The 27,872-nt window shown below is 45.9% G+C and overlaps 2 protein-coding genes across 3 annotated transcripts in view; both read left to right on the top strand.

The window, feature by feature from the left end:
* Nucleotides 1-27,872, top strand: part of HMOX2 (heme oxygenase 2) — a 57,863-nt gene that overhangs the window by 4,393 nt on the left and 25,598 nt on the right. The window contains exons 2-3 of one of the 2 annotated variants that reach the window (XM_073362763.2): nucleotides 4,656-4,730; nucleotides 5,446-5,634. The gene's annotated coding sequence lies outside the window, so the exon portion shown is untranslated. Of the gene's footprint in view, nucleotides 1-4,655; nucleotides 4,731-5,445; nucleotides 5,635-23,881; nucleotides 23,990-27,872 lie in introns of those variants that run through there. The other variant, XM_073362762.2, reaches the window with a different exon arrangement.
* LOC140918416 (uncharacterized) lies at nucleotides 5,642-13,308 on the top strand. The gene has a single exon (XM_073362766.2). The coding sequence runs from the start codon at nucleotides 5,703-5,705 to the stop codon at nucleotides 6,639-6,641; it is 939 nt and encodes a 312-aa protein (XP_073218867.1). The 5' UTR covers nucleotides 5,642-5,702; the 3' UTR covers nucleotides 6,642-13,308.

Raw genomic sequence — 27,872 nt, 5'->3', positions numbered from 1 at the left:
ATGTATTGTTTCTTGACTTTAGCAAAGCTTTTGACACGGTCTCCCACAGTATTCTTGTCAGCAAGTTAAAGAAGTACGGGCTGGATGAATGCACTATAAAGTGGGTAGAAAGTTGGCTAGATTGTCGGGCTCAACGGGTAGTGATCAATGGCTCCATGTCTAGTTGGCAGCCGGTGTCAAGTGGAGTACCCCAGGGGTCGGTCCTCAGGCCGGTTTTGTTCAATATCTTCATAAATGATCTGGAGGATGGTGTGGATTGCACGCTCAGCAAATTTGCGGATGATACTAAACTGGGAGGAGTGGTAGATACGCTGGAGGGCAGGGATAGGATACAGAGGGACCTAGACAAATTGGAGGATTGGGCCAAAAGAAATCTGATGAGGTTCAATAAGGATAAGTGCAGGGTCCTGCACTTAGGACGGAAGAACCCAATGCACAGCTACAGACTAGGGACCGAATGGCTAGGCAGCAGTTCTGCGGAAAAGGACCTAGGGGTGACAGTGGACGAGAAGCTGGATATGAGTCAGCAGTGTGCCCTTGTTGCCAAGAAGGCCAGTGGCATTTTGGGATGTATAAGTAGGGGCATAGCGAGCAGATCGAGGGACGTGATCGTCCCCCTCTATTCGACATTGGTGAGGCCTCATCTGGAGTACTGTGTCCAGTTTTGGGCCCCACACTACAAGAAGAATGTGGATAAATTGGAAAGAGTCCAGCGAAGGGCAACAAAAATGATTAGGGGTCTGGAACCCATGACTTATGAGGAGAGGCTGAGGGAACTGGGATTATTTAGTCTGCAGAAGAGAAGAATGAGGGGGGATTTGATAGGTGCTTTCAACTACCTGAGAGGTGGTTCCAAAGAGGTTGGTTCTAGACTATTCTCAGTGGTAGAAGAGGGCAGGACAAGGAGTAATGGTCTCAAGTTGCAGTGGGGGAGGTTTAGGTTGGATATTAGGAAAAACTTTTTCACTAGGAGGGTGGTGAAACACTGGAATGTGTTGCCTAGGGAGGTGGTGGAATCTCCTTCCTTAGAAGTTTTTAAGGTCAGGCTTGACAAAGCCCTGGCTGGGATGATTTAATTGGGTATGGGTCCTGCTTTTGAGCAGGGGGTTGAACTAGATGACCTCCTGAGGTCCCTTCCAACCCTGATATTCTATGATTCTGTGCTAGCCTGGTCTAGTCAGGAAATCTCTTGGGATGACAAAAACTCAGCATCCCAAGAGGTGGTGGGGGGTAGCAGCTGTGATGGTGAAGTTTGCTTCAGTAGTGTCTCTCTGTTCTTCTATCTATTCTAGTCCTCCCAAAGTCTCTTTCTTTCAGGACCAAAAAAAGGGAGTGATGCATGCCAGTGACGCTTGAGGAAGCAGCTATGTGTTTAACCTAGGCAGAGAGGGACCTTTAAGGTGGGAGGGGCCCTCTGCAAAGACTTTGAGCAGGAGAATGACCAGATTCTGCTATCAGTGGTGAAGGATTTATTTGTCCATGTTTAGTAGGAGCTTTGTGGTCTCTGGTGTTCCCAGGGTGACTTTAGCTCTGCGTTCTTCTCTGGTTCCTGGAAGGTAGAAACAGTCTACGCAATATCTTTCAAGCAGCCCAAAAATAACTGAGTAATTTGTGTTTGTCTCTTCTTTGGAGTTTTTCTTTCTTTTTTTTCATCCATCCATCCATCCATCCATCCATCCATCCATCCATCCATCCATCCATCCATCTATCTAATCTTCCCACTCTCATTTTATGCTCTATCCCTCTCCCTGCTTATTTCCTTCTCTCTCAGTCCCCCTTGCCTTTCCTGAATCATGCTTTCTCCTCCCTTTCCCCATCTTCTCTCTTAATATTTTACCCCACTCTTCATCCTTTAATACTCTCTTCACCTCCCCACCAACAGTTTCCTCACCTTCCTCACTCAGCCCAGTTTCTCATTCAGATGTCCCAAAATTGCCACTCTTAGGTCATGACCCCCCCCATTCCAGTCTACCCCACACAAATCATACATCATCCACGCTGTCACATACAGACCTAGCCACTTACACACCAGTCATCCTGCCATTCTACCCCTCAGGCCCATATCTCTCACACATTAGTCACCTTACTATTCAGACCCCCAGTCACACGCCAACCTACTTTCTTCTTTGGCTAGTGGAATGTCTCCCACAGAGACCCTGAGGTCGTTCCCAGCAGTCCCATCCACATGGAAGTGGCAGAGATAGTTTTCCCTGGTCTCCATGGAAGAGTAGAGTAAGAGTGGGGAGAACAGGAGTTGGCCTCTTTCCTTCAGGTCAGGGAAAGTTTGAGCCCCTTACTGAATGGGGGAGGCAACCTAGTGACAGAGGATGTGGAAAAAGCTAATGTACTCAATGCTTTTTTTGCCTCTGTCTTCACAAACAAGGTCAGCTCTCAGACTACTGCACTGGGCAGCACAGTATGGGGAGGAGGTGACCAGCCCTCTGTGGAGAAAGAAGTGGTTCAGGACTATTTAGAAAAGCTAGATGAGCACAAGTCCATGGGGCCAGATGCACTGCATCCAATGGTGCTAAAGGAGTTGGCGGATGTGATTGCAGAGCCATTGGTCATTATCTTTGAAAACTCATGACAATTGGGGGAGGTCCCGGATGACTGGAAAAAGGCTAATGTAGCACCCATCTTTAAAAAAGGGAAGAAGGAGGGTCCGGGGAACTACAGGCCAGTCAGCCTCAGCTCAGTCCCTAGAAAAATCATGGAGCAGGTCTTCAAGGAATCAATTTTGAAGCACTTTGAGGAGAGGAACGTGATCAGGAAAGTCAGCATGGATTCACGAAGGGCAAGTCATGCCTGGCTAACCTAATTGCCTTCTATGATGAGAACTGGCTCTGTGGATGAGGGGAAAGTAGTGGACCTGTTATTCCTTGACTTTAACAAAGCTTTTGATATGGTCTCTCACAGTATTCTTTCCAGCATGTGAAAGAAGTATGGGCTGGATGAATGGACTGTAAGGTGGATAGAAAGCTGGCTAGATCATCAGGCTCAGCAGGTAGTGATCAATGGTTCCGTGTCTAGTTGGCAGCCGGTATCAAGCGGAGTGCCCCAAGGGTTGGTCCTGGGGCCGGTTTTGTTCAATATCTTCATTAATGATCTGTAGAATCACCTGGATTGCACCCTCAGCAAGTTTGCAGATGACACTAAACTGGGAGGAGTGGTAGATACGCTGGAGGGTAGGAATAGGATACAGAGGGCCCTAGACAAATTGGAGGATTGGGCCAAAAGAAATCTGATGAGGTTCAACAAGGACAAGTGCAGAGTCCTGCACTTAGGATGGAAGAATCCCATGCACAGCTACAGACTAGGGACTGAGTGGCTAGGCAGCAGTTCTGCAGAAAATGACCTAGGGGATACAGTGGACGAAAAGCTGGATATGAGTCAACAGTGTGCTCTTGTCGCCAAGAAGGCTAATGGCATTTTGGGCTGTATAGGTAGGAGCATTGCCAGCAGATTGAGGGACATGATCATTCCCCTCTATTCGGCATTGGTGAGGCCTCCTCTGGAGTACTGGGTCCAATTTTGGGCCCCACACTACAAGGAGGATTTGGAAAGAGTCCAGTGGAGGGCAACAAAAATTATTAGGGGGCTGGAGCACATGACATATGAGGAGAGGCTGAGGGAACTGCGATTATTTAGTCTGCAGAAGAGAAGAATGAGGGGGGATTTGATAGCTGCTTTCAACTACCTGAAAGGGGGTTCCAAAGGGGATGGAGCTAGGCTGTTCTCAGTGCTAGCAGATGACAGAACAAGGAGTCATGGTCTCAAGTTGCAGTGGGGGGAGGTTTAGGTTGGATATTAGGAAAAACTTTTTCACTAGGAGGGTGGTGAAGCACTGGAATGCGTTACCTAGGGAGGTGGTGGAATCTCCTTCCTTAGAGGTTTTTAAGGTCAGGCTTGACAAGCCCTGGCTGGGATGATTTAGTTGGGGATCGGTCCTGCTTTGAGCAGGGGGGTGGACTAGATGACCTCCTGAGGTCCCTTCCAACCCTGATATTCTGTGATTCTATGGACAAGTGAGTGGGAGCAGGCAGTGCTAGCATAGAACAGGACATTGTTCCTTCTCTTCAGCAGCCCTGTGGTCTAGATAGGGGGTCACCACCATCAGCAAATGCCTGGTGGCATGCTCCCTGTTATGTATTCACTCCTGATAGCTCCAAAAGCTTGTGGGAAGAGACTGTATTCCCCTATCTCCTCCATTTGGGAAGGAGGATCAGAGATACCACACCACTGCCAATCTCCCTCTTCCCAGGGCTTCCAAGGGGGAAAAAACTGTGACATTAACCTGTCACTGGTCAGTCACACACATAGAATGGCTGTTCCTCCACTCTTGGGGCTGGTTCTGTTCTCTAGCAGGCCCTGGTCTCTAACCGGCTGGGTTAGAGATGTGCAAATGGCACAGTAATACTCTGCCATAGTCCCCCATGGTGTGGAGATCTCTGAATCTCCTACAAGTGGCACAACACACTTAACAGCACATCTAACTTTCCCAGGAGCTATTTCCTTTCCATGAAGATGAAATGTCCCCCCAGCAAAGAGAGGGCCAGGGTTTTTTGTAGCAAGATGTGACAAACCTTGATCTTGCTCATTTTTCCTACCCTGAGCAGAATTTCCAGTTAAAAAACCAGATATAATCTCCCTCATAGAACGAGAGGAAGAGCCGTGGGTTCCTGATCTTCTGGACTACGAGGAAAAGGAGATGCTGAGTGGCACCTGTGCAGGTGAGGAATAAGCTCAACTGTCTGGAGAACTGTCAGTGAGCAGAATAAAACTCTGGAATTCCTCCAGAAATGCTGTGAGCTGGCACCATTTTGTCCCATTATTGTAACCAATACTCATCATGTTCTCAAGACAGATATCTCTGAGGACTTCCCAGCCATACTGATTAATTTCAGGTGGGCGTCTGTGACCTCACTTGTTGTTCTGCTGAGAGTTCAGATGGAATGTGGAGGGAGAATAGGGCCTCTCCCCCTCTTTGGGGGAAGAATCTGCTCTCAGTTTATGATTTAGTCCTGTTTGAAACCTGGAACGCTTCTAGTCCTGAAACCATATTTCAAGCTAGACTGTGAGCACTCTGGGACAGGGACTCTACTTATTAGTTGTTTGTACAGTGTCTAGGGAGTGGGTCCCTGATTGGGTCTCCCAGGAGCTGTGGTCAACTTGATTTCTTTTAATTGACTAAATTTTAAAAAAATCAATTCTTCCTTTAAACAATATAACTTAATTTATAACATTTCCTCTAAAATTCGTTACTGGTGCTTTTCTGCTGTGCTGTTTATTCAGAAGGTTCTTTTCACCATTCTTTTACTATCTTATGGGTAACCTGTAAAAAAAACAGTAGGTACAATGTGTTCATATGGAAATATGATATTCCCTTTCCCAAGGTTTCCTTTTTCTCCAGTCACTCTTCTCTAGATTCTCATTTTATTCTAACAGGTGATGGGATTGTGAATGAGAATGAGGAGGAGAATCCACACCAGGACAGTCATGAGTCAATGGAACCACATGGCACGTTATCAGGAGCATCCCAAAGGAATATTTCCCAGTGTCCTGAGCAGGATAAAGCTTGTGAGGGTCAGCACAGATCAGAAAGGCACCAAAGAACTCCTCCAGGAAAGAGACGAGGTAAATCAACTGCATGTGAAATAGGTTTTAGGAAACTGCCAGACATTATCCACCTAGGAAATCCCAAAATGGGGAAATCAGTAATATGTGATGACTGTGGGAAAAGCTTCCGGCTGAGATCAAACCTCAGACAGCATCAAAGGATTCACACTGGAGAGAAACCCTTTGGATGTGCTGAGTGTGGGGAAAGCTTCCGGCAGCGCTCACATCTTATTCAGCATAAGACAAAGCACACGGGGGAGAGACCCTATGAATGTACCGAGTGTGGGAAAAGCTTCAGTATGAGCTCAAAACTCATTCGGCATCAGATAATCCACACAGGAGAAAAACCCTATAAATGTGGTGAGTGTGGCAAGAGCTTCATTGGGAACTCACAGCTTATCCTGCACCAGAGAGTCCACACGGGTGAGAGACCCTACAAATGTGGTGACTGTGGGAAGAGCTTCAGTGTGAGCTCAGCCCTTACTCAACATCAGAGAACCCATACTGGAGAGAAACCTTATGAATGCGCTGAGTGTGGGGAAAGCTTCCGGCAGCGCTCGCACCTCATTCAGCATCAGAGAATTCATACGGGTGAGAGACCCTATGAGTGTTCCGAGTGTGGGAAGAGCTTCAGTGTGAGCTCTGCCCTCATTCAGCATCAGAGATTTCACACGGGGGAAAGACCTTATGAGTGTGCTGAGTGTGGGAAAAGCTTCACAGTGAGCTCACACCTGATACAGCACCGGAGAGTTCATACAGGGGAAAAGCCCTATGAATGTGCTGACTGTGGGAAAGGCTTCCTTTGGAGATCAGCCCTTCTCCGACATCAGAGAATCCACACAGGACAGAAACCCTATGAGTGTACTGAGTGTGGTGAAAGCTTCCGTCAGAGCGCGCATCTTATTCAGCATCAGAGAATCCACACTGGGGAGAGACCCTATGAATGTGTCGACTGTGGAAAGGGCTTCACTGTGAGCTCTGCCCTCATTCGACATCAGAGAATCCACATGGGAGGGAAACCCTAAAAATGGGCTGAAAGCTTCATGTCAGATATCCCTCCAGAGTCTCCCAATGGATAGTAGCCAGGCATGTTTCTTGCTTTGAGTCCATAAGGCTCTTCTCTTTTCACAGAGAATGAAAAATGCCTTGCTGAGGATGGTCAAGTTAAACAAAGAGGAAATGTTGGTGTAGAGAGATGAGTCATATAGGGGCCTGAGGTGTGGAGAGGAATGTATGGTGGGAGCCAGAGCCAGAGACCAGGAGGTGCTGTGGGCAGCAGGAGGATGGAACATTTGGAGATAAAAGGGAAGCTGGTGGTATAATTGGAGAGAAGTCATGTTGTGAAGGTTATCAATAAACATACATTTAAGAGAAAAGATAAAATTGCCCTTTCCCCTATGCCCAGGATGGGCTTTAGACAATTTATAGTGAGATTTTCACAGTCAAATGGGGCTTTTGGTGTATTTCAGGACTCATTGCTATGTAATATCAAGATGAGTGGGATAGGAGTAGGGCTGTTTTATTTCTGGCTCTGCTAGGGATTGTTTTCTAGTGGTTTAGGGAAGGAGGTGGAGAGTCAGGGCTCTTGGGTTCTACTTCCAACTCTGTCATTGATTTTTTTTTTCTGTGACCTTAGCTCACTTCACCTTGCTGTACCTAGGTTTTCCTGTCTGTAAAACTGAGATAATATTAATCACCTACATCACAGGGAGATTGTACTAGTTAATATCTATATTACAGTAGTGCCCATAGGCCCCAATGACAGTCATGGCCTCATTGTATTAGGTGCTGCACGAACAGGATTACATGGTTCCTGTCTGGAAGAGTTTACAGTTTAAAAAAACAGCTTATTTTTTGGGATTCTCTTGTACCTGTTACTAACTTGGAATATTAACAGAGTTATGGGATTAAGGATTCTTTTAGTTTTTCCTCTGAGTGTGGTTACTGCTGCATCTGGAAATGCTACAGCCTATGAGTTTTTAATTCTCGTTTCAAAAAACATCATCTTCATTATTTTTTAAATTGCTTAAAAATCCATGTCTCCTCCAGTTGCCTGGAAATTTTCTCACTGTCAAGAAGTATGTCAAAAAGATCCCAAAATAGGGTTAGCATTAATCACTATATCCAGCCCATTTACAAATGCTTGTGAACACCAGGAATCGGGTACGTGGAAACACAAGGGATCATTCAGGTTCTGGCTGTATTAAAGAAATTGCATCAATATAATAACTGTAGATGTGCTGCACAGCACAAATTGGGGCTGTCATCAGAGCAGCTCAGTCTGGTAACATAGACATAGTGACACCGGTGCAAATTTCCTTATTGTATACAGGGTCTTAGAACTGGCATGGCTCCTTCCTGAGAGACTGGTTATGTGGACACTTCAGCTGGAGACAGCGTACCCTGTCTTCTTCTTTCTGGAGTGTCTTCAGCACTATTCTTCTCTCTGTGGCTTCCATTTATCTTTAAGAATTTAGCAAATTTTCTTTGTTTAAACGGAACAGCCAGAGCTTGTTTTCAGATGTTCTGGCCAGACTCCATCTCAGGCTTTTGGCTCCCATCAGATGTCCGGATTTTGTCTTGTAGTACATTTTGGAATCCCTCAATTTCCTGTTCTGTCCCTTTCTCTGGATTAACCCCCCTCCCCCCAAAGCATACTCCACTGGCCTATTTTCTCTCAAAGGCCCCCCCTTGGAGGTTCTGGGTCCATAAAACTCAAGCACCAATGACAGACCACTTGTGATCATCTGAATATTGTCTGCTAATTGAAGTTATAAGATTCCACTGTATGGTGTTATTAACACGTTCCAAACTGAGGCTGGCAAACAGGTCTGTCTCAAACAAAGGAATGTGTGCTCTGCTTAATTTGTATTTATATCTGTGTAGAGGTGTATGTACATTGTTTGTGAACTTCAAGTTGAACATGTAGTTAACAGTTCACTCCCCATCCAGGGTATGTGACTTGGCCAGAGAGCCAAACCACAGAAGACCCAGAGAGGGAGTCAGGAGAAAGCGCTGGCTTGCACTGGCCCTCGCAGAGCCAAGTGGCCACAAAGGTGGGTATGAGTGACAAGGATCCCTTGCAGCATCACACCCTGACTTCCTCTCTGGGTTTCCTTTGGGTTGGCCCTCTATGCAAATCACATTATGGTAATGATAGCTCTAGCATGCGTGGGCCGGGTCCTCTTTGGTAGAGCTGTCTTACAATGGTTGTTTCAATAGACTCCGAGCACCCATCTCTGGAATGGGAGGTCACTGCTTGTGAGTCACCAGAAGGGAATACATGTAGATGACATATCTTGAACAACCACAGTTGCTGTAGAGTAAGTTACCATTCTTTTCTCTTTGCCCTGGGCAGCCCTAATTTGCCATGTGGCCCCAAATCAGGGAGCTACAAATGGTTCCATGGTCCCCTCTTTTCATTCCGTCCAAGTGCAATTCAGGTAGAGTGAAGAATCTAGGTCCAAGTGTCTAGCTTATCTACTACAGCTACCCATTGCCCAAAAGTGCACCATAAATTCTGTCCTGATCCACTTACTGGCATAGTGATTTTCAGGCCTTTTTGACCATGCATGTGGAACACTTAAAAAAAATTACCTTTGAACAGAAATGGTATTTCAACCTTAATTCTGCTGCAGCTGTGAAGCTGCTCCATAACCTACAAACTGTATCCAGTGCTACTCTCCAACCAAACCATCTATGCAGATGAAGTGGTATCTAACCTGTAACACAGACATACCCAGGCAGGTATATTACCCCTGTGTCTCGCCATCTTCTTAATATTTCACCAAAGCGGGTTATGTCTGGTCTCTGCCAAAAGCTAAGAACTAGCTGATTGTTATGGTTATTGTGAGATGTTTGTACAGGAAAATAGTTTTAGAGTTATGTAACATGCAGAATATGATGTTCCAAAACTGTTGGAAGTGAAACTTGTCATCTGAGGCAGGGAGTCTGAGTGTTGACTCTGTCAACATTGAAAACAATTGACGTGGAGCCAGCCCGAGTCCCGTGTTTGCTGTCTGGTTCAGATGTAGGCTTGCGCATTTACAAAGACAAAAGAGCCGCAAGAAAAGTCTCTGACTAGGGAACCCCCTGCTGTAAGAGACAATAGTCTGTAACTGTGTAAGAGAAGAGGAAAGGGCACAAGATGGTATCCATCATAGAGGTGATATTCAGCCAGTGAGAGTGTCTCATGAAAAGTGAATCCCAGCTCTTTGGACTACACAAGTGCTGTAAGGACTGACCATTGGGTGAGAAATACCTTATTAGACAGGAAAATAACTTAATAGGTATAGGCTGTAGGTTCATAGAACAATAGGGTTAGAAGGAACTTCAAGGGTCATCTAGTCTAATCCCCTGCCAAGATGCAGGATTTGTTGTGTCTATACCATCCAAGACAGATGGCTGTCCAGCCTCCTTTTGAAAACCTCCAGTGAAGAAGCTTCCACAATCTCCCTAGGCAGGAAGTTTTATATTTTTTTAACCTGTAACCTTATGTTTCCAAATCCTTTAACTTGCCTTAGTTGAATCCTTACTCAACCTTTGTTAAATAAACGTCAGTTTGGTTTTACTGTAGCTATGTCTGAGTGCCTTGTGCCAATGAAAATGCTGAACTGAAGTGAAGCCACTAAACTGGAGTGCATGGCTTCCTCGGAGTCAGCAGATGTCCAGAAGACAATGGACAGGGCACTCAAGTATAGCAAGGTGGAGTGTGCTAATTGGTAGTCTCCAGAGGGAGAGAGTGGGGGCCGCAGAGCAGTTGTGTTTCCAGCACCCAGTGGTTAGGGAGAGTTTCCCCTGGTGGGCACAGACAAGGCTCCCTCCTGCTGTGAATGGGTGGTAGTGATTTACCCCAAAAGTGTCACATACACCTAATATGTCTCTTCACCTCTACCCAGCTCCTAGTCTTGGGGAGGTGTTTTATTTTTATTTTTTTATTTCAGTTTATAACAATAGTTTGAAAGCCATCTATGATGCAAATTATCATACTAGGAAATCACCTGTAAACTAATGGGTTAAATCTCTGCATGCTGGAAGCAAAGCTCCAAATGAGGCAGTCAGAGCCGACTGAGTGGATATTATAGCAACTGGCTTGTCTTGCCTCCTGGGTTGCACTGGCTTATTACTGGGCACTAGCCTCCTGGAGGTCTGAGTTGCCATGCTTGGAGACTCTGGCTGTCCTGCGAGTCATTACTTCCTGGAAGGACCTGGCCCTCTACAGCACATTTGTTTCTTGAGATGCACTATCATAATTGCTGCAAGAGTATAGAGCTGTCTGGCTGAAGAACTACTGCTGCACTGTAAAAGCCACAGAAACATTTTAGAGACTCATAAGTCACAAAGATTTGTGTATGGCAGATTCAATTTCAGGCATTAAATGCCTTGTAAAAAGAAGTAAATTGAAAATACAGGTCTGTAGTTGACATAAATGATTTCTTATAAACAAGCAGTAATCATAATTCATCCATTCACTGTAAACTCAATCCTGTCAGTAAAGCAGGAGTCAAAACTAAATGCATCAGGGATCTTGGTAGGATTTATCAAATGAAGATCTCAATCCCTTTTGTTTCAATGGCTTTGAATTCCCAGATTTTTGGTCATCTGTTATAAATTTCAACTTTGCCAGTATTCCAAGCCTATTTCTGAATTATTGATTGATTTTCAGTTTTGGTGGAAGCGGGTGCTATTCCTGTACACAGATGCTCAGATTTCCTCCCAATAAATGCTGCCATATTGTCAATGACAGACAGTATATAAGTATTGCCTTCAGAGGGGAAAGTAAGCCGGTCCGGTCTGGTGTACCGGCAAGAGCCGGTACACAGCCAACCGTACCAGCAGGCGGCAGCTTCCCCAGGTGGGCAATTTAAAAGGGCCCTGGGCTCCTGGCAGCAGCCGGAGCCCCTGGCCCTTTAAATTGCTGCCAGAGCCCTGGGGCTCCCACCCGCTTCCGCAGCTACAGCTACCATGGAGCTCCAGTGGTGATTTAAAGGTCCCCTTTGAGTTCTGCCGCGCCTGCCCACATCATGAATAAAATACCATATGAATGGGGGTGACTTTCTCCTATATGGAATGTGCTATAAGCTAGGAAACCATGAGTTCTAGTCCTAGCTGTTCTGTTAATATATCTGCATATTTCACAACTGTTTTGAGGATAGGCAACTATTATGTAACTTTAGGTTTCAGAGTAACAGCCGTGTTAGTCTGTATTCGCAAAAAGAAAAGGAGTACTTGTGGCACCTTAGAGACTAACCAGTTTCCACGGTATGCATCCGATGAAGTGAGCTGTAGCTCACGCTCAAATAAATTGGTTAGTCTCTAAGGTGCCACAAGTACTCCTTTTCTTATTATGTAACTGTTTCATTGTGATGATAACTGAGAGCTTGCACAATGTCACTTCAGGCAGAGCTAGGAATAAAAAACAGGTCTCTGTTATGACAGACCCAAATATTTCCACTTTGCCACACTGCCTCTCAGAATGAGCATGCCAAAACTGTGCTTGGCTATCTCTAACCATTAGACTGTAGTTTTCATATATTAATAAATCAAGGCCTGAAGGGGCATTATGATCATCTAAGTCTGACTTCTTGTATAACACAGGCCAAAGAACCTCACCTAGTAATCTTTGCATCAAACTTATAATTTGTGTTTGAACTAGAGCTGACGTTTTAGAAAGAATCCACCATGTCCCTAGGTATGTTATGCCAATAGCTAATTAACCTCTTTGTTAAAAATGTGCACCCTATTTCTAATCTGAATTTGTCTAGTTTCAGCTTCAGGATGGATCTCATTCAGCCTTTTTCTGACAGATTGTGTGGTGTATTGAAAATTGTCTTAAAATTATAACCTATCACTTTAAATTCTCAGGGATTTTCCTGGTCCTGCTTCCAGGTTAGTAGTGGCTGTGACGTTGCACTCCATATGTTTATGGAAATATGCTTATGAATGTGAATATACTGTAACTGGAGTATGCTTTATGCAAAAGGTCTCTTTTAAGGTATCATTACAAAGCTTATAATTTACTGAATGTGTTCATCCTATTTGTATGAATGTATCATTCTTGTGTCTGAAGCTAGAAATATGAAGTACTACTCTAAAGTCCTGTTGTAATTATGCAAAATGTGGTCCATTAATGGTGGTTTAGAATCTTGATGGCTCCCATTAACCAGGACAATTGGTTGTAAATGGCTCCGTTTATTTGTAAGACTTCCTGTGTTCATGTGAGTCAGGCTGGAAAGAATGGAGGCTTGGGGTCTCACAGGACATGTGCCCATGTCACTTGGTATTGGAATCCATCTTAAACCTGGTACTTTTCCATTTAGAAGGAGGGGTGGGGACCCAGAGAGACAAAATATTCCCTCCTTGTGCCAAAGCCATAAAAGGAGGTGGACCAGAACAAAGCGGGCTGCCAGTCATGAGAAATCCCCTAGTTACCACCTGAGATGGAAGTAACAAGAACTGTACCAGGGGAAAGGATTGGGCCCAGACTAGGAAGGAATCTAGTCTGTGAAAGAAGCTTATTGGAACATCTCTGAGGGTGAGATTTACCTGTATTCAGTTTCTTAAATGTATTAGGCTTAGACTTGTGTGTTTTGTTTTATTTTTCTTGGTAACTTACTTTGTTCTGTCTGTTATTCCTTGAAACCACTTAAATTCTTTTTATACTTAATAAAATCACTTTTGTTTATTATTAAACCCAGAATAAGTGATTAATAGCTGGGGGAGCAAACAGCTGTGCGTATCTCTCTCTCTGTGTTATAGAGGGCGGACAATTCATGAGTTTACCCTATATAAGCTTTATACAGAGTAAAACGGATTTATTTGGGGTTTGGATCCCACTGGGAATTGGGTGTCTGGGTAGAGGAGATAGGTAACCTGCTGAGTGGTTTTCAGTTAAAGCCTGCAGCTTTGGGGACGTGGTTCAGATCTGGGTCTGTGTTGCAGCAGACTAGCGTGTCTGGCTCAACAAGGCAGGGTTCTGGAGTCCCAAGCCATCAGGGAAAATGGGCTTGGAGGTAATTTCAGCACATCAGGTGGCAGTCCCAAGGGGGTCTCTGTGACCAAACCCATCACAGTGGCCCTCTAGGGAAGTATGCTATCTGGGTCTTTCAGCAGTGCGTCTGCAAAGAGCCAACCTAGAACAGGGTTTCTCAAACTTCATTGTACCTTGACACCCTTCTGACAACAAAAATTACTACATGACTCCAGGAAGGGAGACCGAAACCTGAGCCTTGCCACCCCAGGTCGGGGAGCCAAAGACGAAGCCCAGCAAGTCCAATGCCAGCCATGGCAACCCCATTAAAATGGGGTCATGACCCACTTTGGGGTCCCAACCCACAGTTTGAGAACTGCTGACCTAGAGCAAGGCGGTGGGAGTTGGGCCTCTTTGCCTTAGGGAGCAACCTGGTTTTAGTTCTGGTGTGTGAAAGTTCTGGATCTTAAGAAATAAAGTAATGTTATGTTGCAACCTTCCAGAAGGATAAAAACATAAAATACTTCAGCTTCTCTATTTGTATATTGTGAACATAACAGATTAAAGAGCCATCTACTATCAGAAATCTCTTTCCCATGTAAGTATTTATAGACTGTGATTCAGTCAGCTCTTAACCCTGTCTTGGATAAACTAAATAGATTTATCTTCTTTAGTTTCTCACTATATGGCACGTTTTCCAGAGCTCAGATAACTCTTGTATACTTTTTCAACATCCTTTTTGAAATGTGAAAGGCCCCGCAACACCGCCCAACCTGACTTTTAACGGCCCAGTCAGTGGTGCTGACCGGAGCCGCCAGGGTTCCTTTTCGACCGAGCATTCCGGTCAAAAACCAGACACCTGGTCACCTTAGTGCCTGCCCTGCTCTTTGAGAGTCTGCCCTGAGGTTGGTTCTCTCAGTCATGAGCCACTCCAGAGAGCATGACAATGAACTGGAGGAAAAGGCTTCAAGAGCAGCCTGTATTTCCATAGACACACCTACTTTCCCTAGGGGATCAGCAGACAGTCCTGCTTTTCCAAAGTGATCAATTTTGGCTGTTTTCAGTTAAAATTCACTTTAGTTTTCGATGTGGGATAATGAAATGTTGTTATCCTTACTGTATGACTAAAGAGCACCAGAACTGAACTTAACATGCCCTAATTAAGGGTTGACAGGCATCTGTTTTTTGACCAGAACGCCTGGTCGAAAAGGGACCCTGGCGGCTCCAGTCAGCACCGCTGACTGGCCCATTAAAAGTCCGGTCAGCAGTGCAGTGGGGCTCAGGCAGGCCCCCTGCCTACCCTGGCTCTGTGCAGCTCCCAGAAGCAGCTGGCATGTCTGGCCCCTAGGTGCAGGGGCGATTAGGGAAGCTCTGCAGGCTGCCTCTGCCCCCAGCACTGGCTCTGCAGCTCCCATTGGCTGGGAACTGTGGCCAATGGGAGCTGCGGGGTTGGCACCTGTGGGTGCGGTCACCGGACAGAGCTGTTGGGGCACCTCTGCCTAGGGGCCAGACATGCCAGCTGCTTCTGGGAGCAGCACGGAGCCTGCCTTAGTCCTGCTGCACCGCCAGCTGGGAGCTGCCTGAGGTAAGTGCTGCCTTGCTGAAGTCCGTACCCTTTGCCCCAGGTCAGAACCCCCTCCCACACCCTAACTCCCACCTGCACCCTGCACCACCTCCCGCACTCCAACTCCCTGCCCCATCCTGGAGCCCCTTCCTGCACCCCAAACCCCTCATCCCTAGTCCCATCCCAGAGCCCACATCCCCAGCCAGAGCCTGTACCCCCTCCCACACTGCAACCTCCTGCCCCAGCGCTGAGCCCAATTCCACACTCCAAATCCCTTAGCCCCAGCCCAGAGCCCACTCCTACATCCCAAACTCCTCATCCCCAGCCACAACCCAGAGCCCGCACCCTCAGCTCACACTGAGACAAATGTAGCCTTAAAGACTTTTATTGAGATAAATGGAATAGTAATCAAATGGTAAAATAATCAGCGTTACAAAGACAATAATATTGTTTGAGATACATGTGATATTATATAGTATAAAGCTTTTGATTAATATACTCACACCCTTCCTTGATAACCTGGTGGTAAGAGACAAAAGACCAGCCTCGCCTCTGGCATGCCAAGAGAGTTCAGGTCCAGGTTCCTCAATTCTTGAGTGGGAGGTGCAGAGTTTAGGAGAAGCTAAAGAGCTAAGAGCTATAAAGAAGCTAACTTATTTTTACTTAACTCACTGACTTAAAATTTACAATTAAGACCTAACAGCTAATAGACAAAAGGATAATAAACAAAGAACTAAGAACAAAGAAGCCTCCTTGGCATGGTGGGTCACCCCTCTTACAGAGCTTGAACCTTCTATGTCCAAACTTAGTTTCTTCACCCACACAAATGTTGGGGTACACTTACTCCATAGGCTGGTCTGTTTGTAGATATTGATGACATAGGCATACATATTAATGCCATTAGCTCATTCTCACATCCGTTGTTTCTGGCCTAATTGGTTCTTTCGATTCTTTCCAAGTTCTTTGTGGTGTATCTCTTAAGTTTAAAGAGGGCATGAATTTAGGAAGTCTGCTTATACCAATCTGCTTCAACGCATCCTTTATCTATCTATGTTATAGGCTGCAGCCATATATGGACCTTAGGCTTTAGTTCATTGCCACCTATCTAGGTGAAAGGTCCCACACATATGTACACTAACTTTGCCTTAGCTCAACGTACAAGATGTGGCCTGTAGATCCCTTGCATTACAGCAAGGGTTCTCAAACTGGGGGTCGGGACCCTTCAGGGGGTTGTGAGCTGTCAGCCTCCACCCCAAACCCTGCTTTGCATCCAGCATTTATAATGGTATTAAATATATAAAAAAGTGTTTTTAATTTTTAAGGGGGGGGTCACACTCAGAGGCTTGCTATGTGAAAGGGGTCACCCGTACAAAGGTTTGAGAACCACTGCATTACAACCAAAAATGCTCTAATATACACCTATAAATCTATTATAACAAAACAAATAAACCCATAAGAAAAGAGATATATATAGTAACCCCTCACTTAACATAGTCCCGGTTGTTTCTTTGTTACGTTGCTGATCAGTTAGAGGAAATGCTTGTTTAAAGTTGTGCAATGCTCCCTTATAACGTTGTTTGGGCAGCCACCTGCTTTGTCCACTGCTTGCAGGAAGAGCAGCTCATTAGAGCTAGCTGGTGGGGGCTTGGCACGAGATAAGGGCAGCCCCCTTATTAGCTCCCCTAAGTTCCCTGTGTGGCAGCTGCCCAGCAGGCTATCAATTGCTGGGCAGTTCAGCTGTCACTCCTCGCATTGCCCTGTGCTGCTCTTGCCCTCTGCCTTGGAGCTGCTCCCAGGAGCCTCCTGCTTGCTGTGCAGGGGTGGAGGAAAAAGGGGTGCTAATGTTAGGTGTCCCCCTTCCTCCACTCCTGCCCCCCCCCGCTCCTGTACCCCATCTCCATAGAACGGTGTGGGGGACGACACACAACAGGGCTCAGGACTGTGGGAGCTTACTGGCAGCAGCTGCTGTCTAAACTTGCTGATCTACTTAAAAAGGCAGTGTACTTAGAGTGGGATCAGCGTACGTAAAAGGGCAATGCGTCTCTCTCTCTCACACCTACCGTGTCTCTGTCTCTCTCTCCGCCATGCTGTGTGTCCTCCCTCCATTCATGCTGCCTTGTAGAGTGTGAGGCTACATTAACAGCAATGTGTTAACCCTTGAGGGCTCAGCCGAATGCTAGTTCATCATTTAGCAGTAAGGCATTCCCTGGGAAATATCCCACCCTCTGACTCCACCACCTTAACCACGCTTCACAATCATCATTACTGTGTACAGTATTAAATTGTTTGTTTAAAACTCATACTGTGTATATAATAAAATATAGTCTTTTGTCTGGTGAAAAAAAAATTCCCTGGAACCTAACCGTCCCCCGCTGCCCCATTTACATTAATTCTTATGGAGAAATTGGATTTGCTTACATCATTTTGCTTAAAGTAGCATTTTTCAGGAACATAACTACAATGTTAAGCAAGGAGTTACTGTATAGGCAAGCAAGCAGGCCAGCCCTATAGGCCATATCAGAGAGGATGGGGATGTGGAATCCTCTGCCCTTAGTGAATTCCTATGTGGTGTGTGGCTGCTGTTTAAAGAGTCCTAGATATCTTTTGATCTTTTTTCTCCAGTGTTTAAAGACAGAGTTGATTGGACTCAATTTGTAGTCCTTGTTTCTGCTTACCAATCACTGGTGCTGAAATCAGTGATTTAGGGGGATGAAGCTTAAACCAGTGTTGTGATGAAAGGCAATATAGAGAGGGAAGCAGCATGAGGTTCCCCATTACCCAGAGAAATCAATAAGAGCTGACCTCATTGGGGGTGAGTGAACCATGGGCTTGGGGAGGCTGGCCCCCAGCCTGGCCCACCCCTCCCGTCCCGTTGTGCACCTGAAGCCCAGAGGTTCCCCACCACCCACCTGGTGGCTGCCAGCCCCCTCCTCCCAGCCTCGGGTCACCCGAGTGCCTCCAGCCCCAGAGTGCCCGGTGGGCAGCGGGTGGTTCCCCCCCAGCCCCGGAGCGCCAAGTGGGCAGGTGGTGCAGTCTCCCCTCCTCCCAGCCCTGGAGCACTGGGCGGCATGGCCCCAGCCATCCCAAGAAGTCCCAGCCACCCTAGCTCCATGCCTAGCCCCAGCAGGCTTCCCAGAAGAGAAGCAGCCTGCCTGGGCTGGGGTCAACTAGTAGCAGGAGGGGGCCTTGGCACAGCCTTCCCCAGCCTATTATACATGCTGCCCATGGCTGAAATCATTAAGAAGTAGGTTATGTGATAGAACCTCAGAACACAATGAGCAGTGGAGGAATTGCCTGACCACTATCCCCCTTCAGGGGTTGGAGGTGAACCCATATGAATTCACCCTTGGATTCTGGGGATTTGCTGAACTTGCAACCACTGAGAGTTGGGGTACAGTGGAAGGAAAAGGGGAGTATTGTGTTAAAGGGATATTCATCTGTTGGACATTCACACTGCAAGGTGGAAAAGTGAGGCAAAGGACACTGCCCAAGATACTGTGGGGTGGATGTTTACTTATTGTTTGCATGCTTTTGAATTGTTGTGGTGTTTTCCCAAATTAATGCTGAGTTCCCTCTTCCTTTTAATAAAAGTTTTTTTTTTGTTATACGCAGACTGTGTTTGCAAGAGGTGAAGTATTGCCTCTTAGAGGCACCCAAGGGTGGTGTTTAGTTTTCCCACATTCTGGGTGGGTGCTTGAGCTGTTTTGTAACATTAGGAGGAACCCCTAAATATTGAACCCAGTCTTCGTTGATGCCAGCATTAGCTGGTAGAAGAGTTGTGACCGGGACCGGGTTACTTAATTAGGGCAAACTGCAAAGAATGGGGCAGACAATCCCTAAAGCTAGTGCTCATTTCAGTACTTAGATCCACCAAGCTAGCCTCAAAACAGCTTCTATAATACCTTACTGGTTACCCAGAAGCCAAAACACAGTTCCCTCAAAGCAATCCAGCCTCAGGCCTCCACCCAGATACCCAAGTGAAATATGTTGAAGATTACTGAAAATCTTATTAATCAGATAAGAAAGTTCTACCAATCCCAAAGGATTGGACACATTACCTGCTAGGTTAATGAATATTTCAGATCTTACCCAAATACATGCTTACAGCCAATTCTTATTAACTAAACTAAAATTTATTAAAAAAGAAAAGAGAGTATTGGTTAAAAGATCAGTATACACACAGACATGAGTACAGTTCTCAGATCAGCTGCATGGTAGAGATGGTGAGCTTTGCAGTTGCAAAGAGTTCTTTCAGAATTATTGCATAGGTTGTAGTCCAATGTTCATATCTAGGGTGATCCAGATGGGACTGGAGATTTCAGTCTTATGACTCAAGCTTCCCCTGCATAAAGTATCAAGCAGATCTGAGATAAAAAGGATCAGGACCCAAGACATCTTTATACAGTTCCAGGCCTTCTCTTGACAACTCAGGAGTCCTTAGGCAAACCATAGGTAATCATGGAGACTTTGAAGTAGACCTATTTCCTAAGCATCACTGGTAGAATCTATCACGACCCTTGTAATTGTTAATTACCCTCACTGTTAAAAATGTATGCCTTATTTTTCAATCTGAATGTGTCTAGCTTCAACCCAAACCATGCCGCTTGCTGTCTGAATAGTGGCAGGGAGGCAGAACATCACTCCATGTGTTCCCATTACACACCGATTGTCAGTGCCTCCAGACTCAGCTGGAAAATGAAAACTGGCCTCTTGCTTCTGGTTCCTTATAAACACCAGGAGAAATAGATTTGCCCTGCCGAACGCACTGTTTGAGTAATTCCTCCTCTGAGTCTCCTTGGCCAGCTGGACTCTGCACTTGGGGAAGGAACAGGGACGGTGCTGCATTCTGGGGTTGTCTGCCATTTGGTGGCATTTACAGGGAAACTAAGTTAGGAATCAGTGTTTCTTCTCAGGCTCAGATTAGGTGCCCCAGTTAGTCTATGCAGCCAGAATTTATATAGTGCAGCTCAGATCAGAGCAACAGCTTGTCCATGAGAGAGGGACATGTAACCTGGATACAGAACAAAGGATGGCTGGTGTCACTGAGTAACTGAGCATCAGGGAGAGTAAAACGGCAAATGCTTGTCTGTATCTAATTCAGGTGTTTGCAACCTTCACCATAGTGGGCACCACCCCTTAATAAAGAGTGTCTTGTGGGCCTTTACCCCCAGTCACAATTGCCCACCTCCCATGCATGATTGTCTGCCCCACTCCTTTCACTCATCCCCCTATATTTGCTAGCAAACAGACTGATTTCCTTATCGTACAAAATCATATATAATCTCCATGGCAACTGACACAATTTCTTACAAATCACCTTCAGTATTTGTTTATTTTTAGTTTTCTTTAATGGAATATAAGAGCTGAAAAAAAAGAACCAGCAGCATGTGACCAGCCAATTCTGTGTGGGTGCCCTGCAAGGACCACAGTTGGTGAACTACTGTTTTAATATGTTTAAAATCAGCGGGGGAAGGGAAAGGATTTTCCCTGGGAGGCTGACGAGGAGCTTGAGAGAGGAAGCATTCTTCTAGGGGGGCAGAGAAGCATGGGGCCAAGGAATACACTAAGGGCAGAGGATTCCAGAAATATCCAAAACACAAACCTAGTAATAATGGGGGATTTTAACTACCCTGAAATCTGCTGGAAATGTAATATGGGAAAACACAAAATTTCCAGTAAGTTCTTGGAACATATTGTGGACAATGTTTTGTTCCAGAAAGTGGAGGAAGTAACCAGGGGGACAGTCATTTTAGATTTGATTCTGATGAACAAGGAGAAATTGGTAGCGAATCTGAAGGTGGAAGGCAATTTGAGTGAAAGTGACTCTGAAGTGATAGATTTCATGATTCTAAGGAAAGGAAGGAGTGAGAGCAGCAGAATAAGAATGCTGGATTTCAAAAAAGCTTACTTTAGCAAACTCACTCAAAGAACTGGTAGATAAAGTCCCATGGGGAGGAAATCTAAGGGAAAAAGGAGTGCAGGACAGCTAGTTGGTTCTCAAGGAGGCAACATTAAAGGCATAACTGCAAACTATCCTGCTGCAAAGGAAAGACAGGAAGACTATTAAGAGGCCAATATGGTTCCATCAGGAGCTCTTTAATGACCTGAAAATCAAAGGAAATCTACAAAAAATGGAAACATGGACAAATTGCTAAGGAGATATACAAAAGAACAGCACGAGCCTGTAGGAACAAAATCAGAAAGGCTAAGGCACAAAATGAGTTAACTTAGCAAGGGCCATAAAAGGCAATAAGAAGTTCTTTAATTAGGAGCAAGAGAAAGACAAAGGAAAGTGTAGGTCTCTCTACTTAAAAGGGAAGGTGCGCTACAATGAATGACATCAAGAAAGCTGAGGTGTTTAATGCCTATCTTGCTTCAGTCTTCACTAAAATGGTTAATGGTGACCAGACAATACAATTAATATTAACAAGAGGAAGGCCCATGAGCCAAAATAGGGAAAAAAACAGGATAAAGAATATTTAGATAAGTTAGATGTACTTAAGGCAGCAGGTCCTGATGACATTCATCCTAGGGTACTTAAGGAACCAGCTGAAGCAATCTCAGAATTGTTTGAGAACTCCTGGAAGCAGACATGCCAAACCCGCAAAACAAACAAACAAACAAAGAAAAAAACCACACAGAAATTGGGCTTGTTTTTGGCTTAATTGGCTTGTGAGTTGCTTGTTGGCTAGTTTTTGGCTTGTAGCTGCTTTTTTTTTATCAACTTCCAGCAAGCAGGGACTAGGGGCAAGTAGGAGGAAGGGGGGAGAGAGTCAGGGGTGCCAGGCCCACCATGGTCCCAGACATAGAGTGTTGTGGTTCTTAGGGATTGGCTTGTTTTGGCCTTGTTTTGAAATGGGATTTTCTTGATTTTTGGCTTATTGTGAAAGTTGGGGTGCTTATTTACCACGTGAAAGTTGGCAACTGTGCCTGGAGGACATGTGAGGTCCCAGAAGAGATAGTATCTATCTTCAAAAAGGGGGAAAAAGAGAACCCAGGGAATTATAAAGTAGTCAGCATAACTTTGATACCTGGAAAGATACTGGAAAAAATTATTAAACAATCGATTTGTAAGCACCTGGAAAATAATAGGCTTATAAGGACTAGTCATCATGGATTTGTGAGAACAAATCATTCCAAACCAACATAATTTCCTTCTTTGACAGGGTTACTGGCCTAGTGGATGAGGGAAAGCAGTATACGTCGTATATCTTCATTTTAGTAAGGCTTTTGGCACAATCCACCATGACATTCTCATAAGCAAACTAGGGAAATGTGGTCTAGATGAAATTCCTATAAGGTGGGTGTACAATGTGTTGAAAGGCCATACCCAAAAAGTAGTTATCAATGGCTCACTGTTCAATTGGGAGAGTGTATCTAGTGGGATCCCTCTGGGGTCAATCCTGTGTCTGGTACTATTCAATATTTTCATTAATGACTTGGATAACGAAGTGGCAAGTAAACTTATAAAATTTGCAGGTGACACCAAGCTGGGATGGGCTGCAAGCACTTTGAAGGGGAGGATTAGAATTCAGAATGACCTTGACAAATTGGAGAAGTGGTCTGAAATCAACAAGTTGAAATTCAATCAAGACAAATGCAAAGTACTTCACGAAGGAAGGACAAATCCAATGCACAACTACAAAATGGGGAATAACTGGCTGGGTGGTAGTACTGCTGAAAAGGATCTGGGGGGCATAGTGGATTGCAAATTGAGAATGAGTCAACAGTGTGATGTAGTTGCAAAAAAAGGCTAATGGGATGTATTAACACTAGTGTCATAAAACATGGGAGGTAATTGTACTGCTCAGCACTGGTGAGGCCTCAGCTGGAGTATTGTGTCCAATTCTGGACACCACACTTTAGAAAGGGTGTGGATAGACTGGAGTCCAAATGAGAGCAACAAAAATAATAAAAGGTTTAGAAAACCTGACCTCTGAGGATAGGTTAAAGAAAGTGGGCATGTTTAGGCTTGAGAGAAGAAAACTGAGGAGGCACCTGAAAACAGTCTTCAAATATGCTAAGGGCTGTTATAAAGAGGACAGTGATCACTTGTCTTTCCACTGAAGTTAGGACAAGAGATAATGGGCTTAATCTACAGTAAGGGAGGTTTAGGTTAGATATTAGGAAAAAGCTTTCTAGTTGTAAAGGCAGTTAAGCTCTGGCATAGGCTTCCAAGGGAGCCTGTGGAAAATAGCTTGGACAAACACCTGTCAGGGCAGGGCTGATCTAGGTTATTTGGTCCTGCCCCAGTGCAGGGGGCTCGACTTGACCACTCAAGGTCCCTTCCAGCCCTACATTGCTAAGGTTGAGATGATTTTATCACCGTTATTTTTAGTAAATGTCAGAGACAGGTCTGGGGAAATAAATAAAAATCATGGAAGCCCAGGACCTGCCTGTGATTTTTACTACGAACTAGGGGGGGGTGGACCGAAAAGGGCAGAGACTTTATTCTAGGCTATGTATATAGTACCTACTGCAGTGAAGCCCCAGCCCTGACAGGGAACTCTGGGCACTCATTAATGATGGACAATCAGGGACAACTTGTTGGCTGGGGCAAGGGAGCACGTGGGAGTGCAGAGTGCCAGGGAGGAGGGTACGTGGACGCTCCCGATCCACGGGCTATGGCGGGGGCAAATGAGGGGCGGGGCCTCTGCACAGGGGTGGGGACTGTTACGTCACGGCTCCAGTCACGTCAGCCTGGGCTGAATTACAGAGAAACTCGCCGGTGCCCCGCCTTCTCGTGAATAATTAATCAGCCCGACAGTCCTTTGTCCCACCTTTTCCGGCAGGCCGAGGCGGCTGCGGCGCTGAGAGGAGCTGGGCTGGAGCTGCTGCGGGTGAGGGCCGCTCGGAGCGTCTCTCGGCCGGGTGGGCGCCGCGGGGCGAGGCTGGTGCGCTGCCCGCCGGTCGTGCGGCCCCGGCCCCGGCCCCGGCCCCAACGTGCGCCCCGCCAAGTGGGCGGGCCGGCGGTGCGGCAGCGGCTCGGGGTCCCTGACAGGTGGTGGCGGGGCGAGCAGTGTTCAGACCGCCCGCCACGGAGCCGTGTCCGCGGGTGGCTGCCGCTCGCTGCCCGGAGCCGCCTCTGGCTGGGGCGGGATCGAGGGCGGGCGGGCGGTCGCCCCTCGGAGCCCGGCTGGGACAGGCGGGGGCGCGGGGCGCTGGCTCCGCGGAGCAGCGCCCTTGGCAACGGGCGTGCAGCCTGGAGAGCGCGCGGTGGCAGGCGGAGCGGCCTGGGCCCGTTGCTGGGGGCGGGAACCGCCTCGCCTCAGCCCCAGGAGGGCAGGTGGAGCCAGTGACGGGCTTGCCGAGACGTGCCGGTGTGAGATCATCCCGCCTGTCTGTCCCGGGGGGGTCCCCGGGCACGTGCCTGGGGCCGCACAGCGCTGTCTGCCTGCGCTCTACCGCCCTCCGTCCTCTTGCCACTGCCCAGGGGCGGGCGCCTCTCCTGCCTCCCGGGGCGAGGCGCAGCTTTTCCTGCCCGTGCCTCAATGGAAAGGGCGGTGCCATTCCTCGGAGGAAACGCTTCTCTTGCACCCCTCTTTTAGGATGCTTCAGCTTCTATGTCCATCACCTGTCACACTGGCTGCCCAGCTGTTGGTCTCTGGGGGGTAGAGTGTTTTTTTTCCTCTTCCTCCTCTGTTTTTTGGTCACTGACTCTATATGATGACAGGTTTCAGAGTAACAGCCGTGTTAGTCTGTATTCACAAAAAGAAAAGGAGGACTTGTGGCACCTTAGAGACTAACCAATTTATTAGAGCATAAGCTTTCGTGAGCTACAGCTCACTTCCTCAGATCTATATGATGAGTCTCCCTGGGTCACTGGCTGTCAAAAAGTGCCCCCCTCCTTATCATTATTGCTTAAATCATTTCCATAAAACACACAATAGGGCATATGCATACTCTGAAATTAAAAACAGAAAATATTTAATTTTACTTGTGTCACTAAAAGTCTGGGACTAATCTCACTGTTACATGTTTGGATCTGGGTGCAAGAGGAGCTGATATACTCTTTGCTGCTGCTGTGTGTAATAAAGTTTTGATGCCATTCAGTTTCCTGGGAACTACAGCATTAATGTAAAAGTTGAAGGGGGGAGGGCAATCTCTGACTTTGACTTTTTCTTCAGTAAAATGAAATGGCTAGTGTGTACGTTTCTATGTGCATGTCACATCTTAACTTAAAAGTCCAAACACCCAACACCTTTGGACCTCACAATTTAGCACTGAGTTAAATGGATTTTATTGAATATTAAGCTTGCGTTACTACATGACATACTGGTTTTGGACTGCAAAACTAACAAGTTAGGGGAGGATGGAGATTTTTTTAAAATGTAAATATGGAAAATACCAAGTCCTTGTACTGTCATTTCTCTTCATGTCCATGGGGGTGAAGGAAGGTGATACTGTTTTGCTCTCTTCCAGCTGAGCTCATTAAGGCTTTGAAAGCAGGGTTGCATGTTTGTGGCTTTTCCCCTCCCAAACCTTCACTGGAGCACTTGTACTGAGGTTCATGTCTGTTTTATAAAGTCAGGCTAAAATCTCTTCAGGGTAATGGGAGAGCATTGCTTGCTCTGAATGAGCAAACATTTGACAAGTACAATGCATGGAAGAGAGGGTGCACTTATAGAAGCATAGAATTGTAAGACTGGAAGGGACCTCAAGAGGTCATCTAGTCCTGTCCCCTGCACTCATGGCAGGACTAAGTATTATCTAGACCATCCCTGATAGGTGTTTGTCGAATCTGCTCTTAAAAATCTTCAACGATTGAGACTTCACAACCTCCCTAGGCAATTTAATCCAGTGCTTAACCACCCTGACAACAGGTTTTTCCTAAGGTCCAACCTAAACAGCCCTTGCTACAGTTTAAGCCCAAAGCTTCTTGTCCTATCCTCAGAGGTCAAGGAGAACAATATTTCTCCCTCCTTCTTGTAGCAACCTTTTATGTACTTGAATACTGTGATCATGTCCCTCCATAGCCTTCTCTTCTCTAGAGTAAACAAAACCAATTTTTTCAGTCTCCCCTCAGAGGTTATTGTAGCAGAGTGTAGCAGGGCCCCCTTGACTTCTGCCAGGTACATAAAGTCACGCTCAGACCCTCGGTTTAGTAACCACTGAGGCACTTTGTTCTCACCACCGTTTCACCATGTGCAAGTAACCTTTCACTGTCTATGGGGGGAGAGCTACCCCCTAGCTTCCATTCCCTCCATTTTTCCTTTCTCCTGCTCTCTCCGAGCTTTCTTCTCTGAAGGCTTTTATGCAGTCCCCGGCTAATTAGGTAGCAGCTGTCTCTGTCTCCCCAGTTAGGGCCAGGTTATCTCCAGCCTGCTCTAATTTGTTCCCCTAACAAGGAGTGGGTATGACAGAGGGCTGGATCTGCAACCCTTTGCCCAGCACCCTGTCGCAGTCATGTTTTCTAGACCTTCAGTCATTTTTGTTGCTCTTCTCTGCTTTCTCCAATTTGTCCACATCTTTCTTGAAATGTGGTGCCTGGGATTGGACACAGTGCTCCAGCTGAGGCCTAATCAGCGCAGAGTAGAGCATAAGAATTATTTCTTCTGTCTTGCTTACAACACTCCTGCTAATACATCCCAGAATGTTTGCGTTTTTTGGGGTGGTTTTTTTTTTTGCGCAACAGTGTTACTCCGTTCACTCGATTTAGCTTGTGATCCCCAGATCCCTTTCTGCAGCACTCCTTCCTGGGCAGTTGTTTCCCATGTTGTATGTAGACAATGGATTGTTCCTTCCTAAATGGAGTACTTTGCATTTGTTCTTATTAAATTTCATCCCATTTCCCCAGTTTGTCCAAATCATTTTGAATTTTAATCCTGTCCGCCAAAGCACTTGCAACCTCTCCCAGCTTGGTATTGTCCACAAACTTTATAAATGTACTCTCCATGCCATTATCTAAATCATTGATGAAGTTATTGAACAGAACCAGACCCAGAACTGATCCCTGTGGGACCCCCATTCAGTATGCCCTTCCAGCTTCCTTTAAAAGCAAATCACTTTTAAAAAAAAAAAAAAAAAAAAGCCCACACCACCTTCTTTAAGTCATCAATAAGCGGACAGATCCCTTCTGTTGCCTTGACATCAGTACTAGATGACACCTTCTTTAAATTCTAAGCGCCTGGCTGAGATCTGCAGCTGGCTGAAGCTAATTCTTGGAAAGACTGAGCTGAAGCTAATGGATAGAAGAAAATATTTTGAAGAACTCTCCACTTCATAACATCACCTTCTTTTGAGGGTGTTTACCCTCTGATTGTTAATCTACAGCTGACAAGAACTCTACCCACTCCTGTTGGAATCAACTCAGTCACATGTCCAGGTCTGATATCATAGAGAAAATTGACAATTTCATTGCAGTCTAAAAAATAAAACATGAAGACTTGACATAGGATGCAACAATGAGGCTTCTCAACAACGCAAGCAGCCAAGAGCATAAAAATCTTTGCTGTTCTCTGTATTTGGTTCCCTGTTAACTTAGATTTGACTCAGCATTTTTCAGTTCTCCTCTTAAGTCCGCCATGAGATTGATCCATATCTGTACGGGGACCACTTTCTGCTGCAAAATCAGGAACTCCCATGATAGCCAAGTTGCACTGGAACTGTCAGTTTCAAGAATTGAACTCTTGTATGTAGAAGGCTGAGCTTTCTCATTGAACAGCCTGAGAGTTTGGAATGAGCTCCGGGATGACTGTGATTGTCGGCATTTTCTGATCGAAC

Source organism: Lepidochelys kempii, chromosome 10 (genome assembly GCF_965140285.1).
Source record: "Lepidochelys kempii isolate rLepKem1 chromosome 10, rLepKem1.hap1, whole genome shotgun sequence".
Classification (NCBI taxonomy): Eukaryota; Metazoa; Chordata; order Testudines; family Cheloniidae; genus Lepidochelys; species Lepidochelys kempii.
The sequence above is the reverse complement of the archived record's forward strand: the minus strand, read 5'-3'. Positions and strand labels throughout refer to the sequence as shown.